We start from the raw sequence: 6971 nt of genomic DNA on the forward strand, positions 1-6971 counted from the left end.
CAATATTGAAGAAGAAACAAAGATATTGAAAGTTCACAGTGAGCAACAGGAAAATTAGTCAGGCAAAAGGATGAAGTTGTTGATCCAAACTGATCAAGAAAGTATGGAAGCTGTCCCAGACCTGATTCATCTCCCAGGTGGCTTGCAATTGTTTGTGGGTATTGGGAGTAGAAAGCCAAGCAGTGATGCATAGCTGCACAAAGGAAGGATTGCTTAGTCTGGATGGGCTTTATGTTTATATGCCAGATTTGTTCAGCAAAATCTAGGCAGATATCAACTGCAATTGGCAGCAGAAGGCGAGAATCATAGAAACTGAGAGAGTGGTACTCATGTTGTACAAGCAATTATCACAATAATCCAATGACATACAGATGTCTCTCTATGGAGACTTCATTTGTCATTCCACCAACTGAAAGTCCTTTAGTAGAAGAGTAGTAACATGTGCAGATCAAACCAGTTGAGAACAGACAGGTATAAATCTGCACATTATCCTAATATCATCATTGTATCTTCCAGAGACTGAGCAGCACTACTCATCCAAATCATTGACAATGAGAAAGCACAAAGAGACAACAATCACCTGCAAAGATAGAGCAATCCCCATGCATAGATACAGGCTATACATACATGCTATGCTGACCTGTGCCTTGCAAGTGGAAATGGTAGAATAAAGCAGTACAGTAACCTGCCATATAGGAACATATATACATACCTACATCTAAACATATATATAAGAAAATTCTTAAATCAAAGATCAAGGAGACCAGTCATCCAAAGGGACAACTAAGCAAATGCAACATAACTGTAGAGGATATAGTTTTATTTTACAGATTTTATGTTTTAGCAAAGAAACTGTTCTTTCACTATCTGAAACAAAATATTTTGAATCTGTAAGAGTTGAAATATTTCTGAATATTTTTATGAATTCCAATGTTTACAATGAATTTGACTGGTTTCTCCATGATATGTGATATCAAAGAATTATAAGTAAGAATGACAGAAGAATAATTCAATATTAAAAAGGCTTTATTTCAATTTCAGCTTATTAAGAATATTCACCGTGATGAGGTTCAGAGTTCAAGAATCTAGACTTCATAGTTAACAAGACAGATATTTTGTGTGATGGATGTTCAGAATATACCGTTTTTTTTTTTTTATTTGTAATTTAACTGACACCAATACAGTTGCTCTTCTGAATACATACATGTTTAGTTAGGTGACTTTTATGGGAAAATGATCTATTACAGATATCACAGTGATATGGTTTTTCTCCTGTATGAATACGCTTGTGTATAGTTAAAGTATTTCCATGTGTGAATGACTTATCACAAAAATGACAGTGATATGGTTTCTCTCCTGTATGAATACGTTTGTGAGTATTTAAGTGGCCTTTTTCAGAGAATGATGTACCACAGATATCACAGTGATATGGTTTCTCCCCAGTATGAATACGTTTGTGTGTATTCAAATTACTACTTCTAGAGAATGATTTACCACAGATATCACAGTGATATGGTTTCTCTCCTGTATGGATACGCTTATGAGTAGTTAAGTGACTTATTTCAGAGAATGATTTACCACAGGTATCACAGTGGTGCGGTTTCTCTCCTGTATGACTACGTTTGTGAGATGTTAAGTGGCCTATTTCAGAGAATGATTTACCACAGATATTACAGTGATATGGCTTCTCTCCTGTATGAATACGTTTGTGCTTATTTAAGTTACATCCTTTAGAGAATGATTTACCACAGATATCACAGTGATATGGCTTCTCCCCTGTATGAATTCGTTTGTGAGTAGTTAAATCACCAGAACGAGAGAATGATTTATCACAGGTGTCACAAGTATAAGGTTTCTCTCCTGTATGGATACGTATGTGATTAGTTAAGTGATCATTTTGAGAAAAAGATTTACCACAGATATCACAGTGATATGGCTTCTCTCCTGTATGAACGCGCTTGTGAGTAGTTAAGTGACCAGTCTGGGAGAATAATTTGCTACAAATATCACAGTGATATGGTTTCTCTCCTGTATGAGTACGTTTGTGTTTAATTAAGTGACAATTTTCAGAGAATGCTTTACCACAGATATCACACTGGTACGACTTCTCTCCTGTATGAATGCGCTTGTGAGTAGTTAAGGTAATACCATGAGAGAATGCTTTATCACAGATATCACAGTTATATGGTTTCTCTCCTGTATGAATACGTTTGTGATTAGTTAAATGATTCACTTGAGAGAAAGATTTACCACAGATATCACACTGATATGGTTTTTCTCCTGTATGAATACGCTTGTGAATAGTGAGATTACCTTTTTCAGAGAATGATATACCACAGATATCACAGTGATATGGTTTCTTTCCTGTATGAATGTATTTGTGTCTAGTTAAGTTCTTTATTTGAGAGAACGACTTGTTACAAATATCACAGTGGTATGAAATTTTTCCTTCCTTTTTCATTATATCATCAGGAAAATTAATTGCTTCAGACTGTGTTTTATATTTAATCCTGTTCTCAAAGAATTCAACTTCCATTGTTTTCTTCTCTCAATAGTGTCAATAAGTCACAAAATACTGTTTTTCTACTTTTCATTCTTATCAAATATTTTTGCTGCTATATTTCCATCACCTGTGATACCTGTCAATATCTGAAGAAGCTGCAAACTCTTTTGCAATTTTGTTCAAGTTTAACTAGGATGCAAAATCATCCTGTACAGATTTCAAATAGCAAATAAAATAGTGGTAACAATCACAGCTCAGAGGAAATAATTCACAGTAATTCCTCCACAGATTTATATTCCAAGTCCATGAGATATTCTGAAATAAAAGAAAAACTGTGTAAGATATGCAAGTTATATAAAAAGTCAAGATTCAATAGTGCAAATTTTACTACATTTCTATATTAATAAACATAGCAATAACTACATCTCAAAGACTGGTCTTTTACTTCAGGTATCAAAAAATACTCCAGCTCTCATGAACTAATGACCTTCTACAAGGCTCTAGTAAGAGCCACAATGGAGTACTGCACCCACATTTACAGTAGCTAAATACAACAGCAGTGTCTGACTGGAAGATGGGCGTAAAGTTACTCACAAACACACTCCTTCCTCTGAGCCACAGACAAGCTGTCTCTTCTCTGCTTTTCTACTATTTAAGTTACATAGAACTGGCTGATCTTATACAAACTCCACTCAGGCATCACTCAACTTTCATCACCCAAACATATCCAGTCCACAAGGTTGAAAGAGCCAATGCAGAGTAGGAGATTCAAAGAAGAGTTACATTGCTGGCTGGGGGGTTGGTAAAATGTAGAGTTGGTAAATGAAAATATGTTTCATTGTTTGCGTCAATAATACCTGAAGCAAAAACTGAACAAATAACTTTTGAGATATTGGTAAGTCATGAAGTGGTATAGTAGGATCAGAGAGCTTGGTAAAATGAAATGACTGACAGCAATTAAATTTTAACAATGAAATTTTTTTATTATTACATTCATTACTGTTAACAAATATCATCATCATCATCATTTAATGCTCGTTTTCCATACTGGCATGGAAATTAACAATGTGGTAGTTTGACAAACTAGGAAAATATTAATAAATGTAGCAAGTGAAGAAGACATTTTATCAATACTCTCACAAGAGTTATTGATGAAATTTGTTATGAGTGCTCAGGATAAGATTACAAGAGTATGTGAGAGATGTCATACTCTTGTATGGATGAAGCCAATGGCGATTTTATTGAATAAATTTACTCTTCCAATGTAGCCAACATGAGAAGAGGAAGGGATTCAGAATCACTAGAGGAATCAGAAACCAGGAGAGCTTCCTATGTTGCACAGCAAAGATCAAGACAGAATGCAGTCCAGCTTGAGAAACTTGCTTTTCAATATGAAAGCCAATCAAGACTACTCCTCCCTACCTATTGTGATTGCTGAAGAGCTAAACAATGAACGCAACTATTGTAGAGCATTGAAGTTCAAGGATGAATCCCAAAGCTCCTGTTGCTCCAATCGAAAGATCTAACTCCAGGACTTTCCAGCACCAGAACCACTGAAGTTATTGTTGACTAGATCCACCCAGGAGTTGTGCAAGGTTTGGCAGAATTCCTATGTGCAGAACACAAATTCGCAAAAGTTGCTGAAAATTTCAAAATCTAAATAACTTACGAGGGGTTATATAGGGGGCTTAAACCAGAATTCTGCCCAAAAATGTGAATTGAGGAATATATTAAAGGGGAAAGTTATTGCCAACTACAAACTTTACAATGCTGGTACTAAACAGATTTATATATGATAATGATGTCTATTGAAATAGAATCACTTTTTATGTTTTCCTAGATTAGAGTAGATACTGAAAAAAGAGGCAAAGATTTAAAATATCAGGAAAACATGTCTGAAGTTATATTCTGTATTTTCTAGAAAAAAAAAAGCCAACTAATTTTTTAAACTAATACGGTTGTTTGACTAACTGAATATTTATTTACATCAGCAAATACAGTCAGGGCAACATATGTTATTGAACGGTGGTTTTCAACCAGAGTCCATGCAACAAAATAGTAAACTGAGGATCCTGAATAGTATTTTAGGGTCCCCTAAAAAAATTTACTTGGTATGTATTGCAAGAAACAGTTAGGTTTCTTTCAACATTTTACATAGTTCAATCTACACAAATTACTGTGTGAAAAACAAAGTAGGAATTTTCTATGAAGTTTCTATAAAACTAGTTTGGTTATGGAAGTCCACCAGAATATAATAGTAATCAATGGGGTCCATAGATAAAATATGGGTGAGAACCCCTGTTATTAAGAAGTCAAGTTATGAGCTTAGACATGTACAAATTACAAAACAGATAGACATTTCAGTGCAGTAGATTAAAATCAGGTTGTGGAAATATATTTTTCCACGTCTATATAATTACATTGTATTTGAAGTGAAAAATAATTAAGCGAGTTTCAACGTGTAAATATATTTCTTTACTACCCACAGGGGGCTAAACAGAGAGGGGACAAACAAGGACAGACAAACGGATTAAGTCGATTATATCGACCCCATTGCGTAACTGGTACTTATTTAATCGACCCCGAAAGGATGAAAGGCAAAGTCGACTTCGGCGGAATTTGAACTCAGAACGGAGCGGCGGGCGAAATACAGCTACGCATTTCGCCCGGCGTGCTAACGTTTCTGCCAGTTTGCCGCCCACTCAACTTGGACGTTTGGCGGCGGGGTCAGGAATGCAGAAAGGGAAGTTTTTGATTTCATCTGCCTCCCACTCTACTGAAGTACCTAATGATGCTCGCCCCGCATCTCCTGCAGTAATGTCTCAAAAGTTTTTACAAGAGAACAACCGTTTCCCTTGGCATGAATAAATAAGAGCGTGCTTATCCCTCAATCCTGGTAACCACAAGTTTGAATACAGTCTTAAGCTTATAGTATGCATGATCCATTAACGGAGAATCTTAATCTATTTTTTGATTCCCTTTTTCGCTATTTTCGTACTGCTCTATTATTTAAGCACATTAGCATAGACTTTAAGTAAATACATGACAACATACCGTTATCAGATGTAAATAGTACATCAGTGTGTGGTACCTTTTCAACAAACTACCAAAGAAATGATCCCGTTATTAAATTGAGCTTTTAAAGATCTTTGTCAATTTTATATATCAACATTGTTGTTACTTGCCACATCTTTAGCCATAGATTCGTATCTGTATGTGTGTTTGTGTGTAATGGAACAAAAAGGGTATCATCATGATTGACTGATTGATTGTATGATGTGTGTGTGTATGTATGTATTTCGTAGGACATGGGCCAGTGAATCTGTACCTGAGGACTGGATAAATACAGTAATGGTGGTCTTATATAAGGGAAAGGGCAACAGGAATGATTGTGGTAACTATAGGGGAATATCATTGCTTTCTGTCGTAGGAAAGGTTTTATGTATGTATGTATGTATTTATGTATGTATGTGTGTGTGTGTGTATACAAATGTGTGTGTGCGCTATGAAACCTGCGGCTAAGACATTAAAATCAACTTCACTTTGCTGTATAACAATGTACGAAAATATGGCTAATGATGTAAGAAAGATGCTGAGAGCTACATTAATGATGAAGTGGAAGGAAGTTGATAAAATCCTTTCAAACTTCAATTTAATAACGAGATCATTATTTTGATAACTTATTGAAAAGGTACAACACTGATTTACTGTTTACAGTTGATAATAGTAAGTTGACATAAATTTACTTTAAATCTGCAATGGTACGTATAGATAATAGGACTGTAAAAAAAGTAACAAAAAATAAAGATAATCTCTATATAAATAGTCAAAATAGAGGAATGTACACTCAGTTATATATCATGCTAAGAACACTGGTTGCCACCACACAAAAAGAAAAATACAAGGTATAACCGCGATAAAAGCGAAGCTTATTCACTTGTACAGCCAAGCGCCTCCTGAGCATAATCAGATACTTTTGCGAGTTGGGACGCTTATGAGGTCAGAAACTTCCCTATTCGCGGTCCAGCTCCTCCTAATGTTTCAAAAGCCACAAGCTAAAAAATGTAGTTTTCCGACAGATTACACTATTTCTGCTTCTTATTTCGTTCTGCTACGAAAACAGTGATTCTTTACCTCCACCACAGCATTAATAATGAATGACAGAGCAAATGAGTAGCTACCTGTGGCGTGGGCTTCGAGTCCAAGGACAAAGGTGAGTCCAGCAAGTCTCTTCCTATTATCTCTGGACAATCCCATTTGTTCCAGAGTTTAGGATATTTACTCTGGCTAGAGCTCGTTTAATGATATTCAACGTGAAAGATGCAGTAAAAATGAAAATATAGTATTAGCAAAACATATTTCCACGACTTGACTTACATGTGCATGATAGGTACTACCCAAAACTGCTGGTTCTTGTGCCTAAATTAGAAACAATTATAGTATACTTGAGGTCAATAGATGTATGAAA

At 35.4% G+C, this 6971-nt stretch overlaps 1 protein-coding gene across 5 annotated transcripts; it reads right to left on the bottom strand.

Moving 5' to 3' along the window:
- Positions 1-1008: 1008 nt before the first annotated feature.
- Positions 1009-5710, bottom strand: LOC118764830 (zinc finger protein 239-like). Of its 5 annotated transcripts, none has more exons than XM_036505917.1 (4): positions 5558-5710; positions 1877-2818; positions 1474-1708; positions 1009-1389 (listed from the first exon to the last, which is right to left on the bottom strand). In XM_036505917.1, the coding sequence occupies exons 2-4, from the start codon at positions 2534-2536 to the stop codon at positions 1166-1168; spliced, it is 1119 nt and encodes a 372-aa protein (XP_036361810.1). In that variant the 5' UTR covers positions 2537-2818; positions 5558-5710; the 3' UTR covers positions 1009-1165. The 5 variants fall into 5 exon arrangements, with proteins under 5 accessions (XP_036361810.1, XP_036361811.1, XP_036361809.1 ...); XM_036505918.1 differs by adding an exon at positions 1747-1792 and having other exon boundaries at positions 1009-1578; XM_036505916.1 differs by having other exon boundaries at positions 1009-1107; positions 1162-1708; positions 5558-5708.
- Positions 5711-6971: the final 1261 nt, after the last annotated feature.

The sequence above is a fragment of the Octopus sinensis genome, linkage group LG9 (assembly GCF_006345805.1).
Source record: "Octopus sinensis linkage group LG9, ASM634580v1, whole genome shotgun sequence".
Taxonomy (NCBI): Eukaryota; Metazoa; Mollusca; class Cephalopoda; order Octopoda; family Octopodidae; genus Octopus; species Octopus sinensis.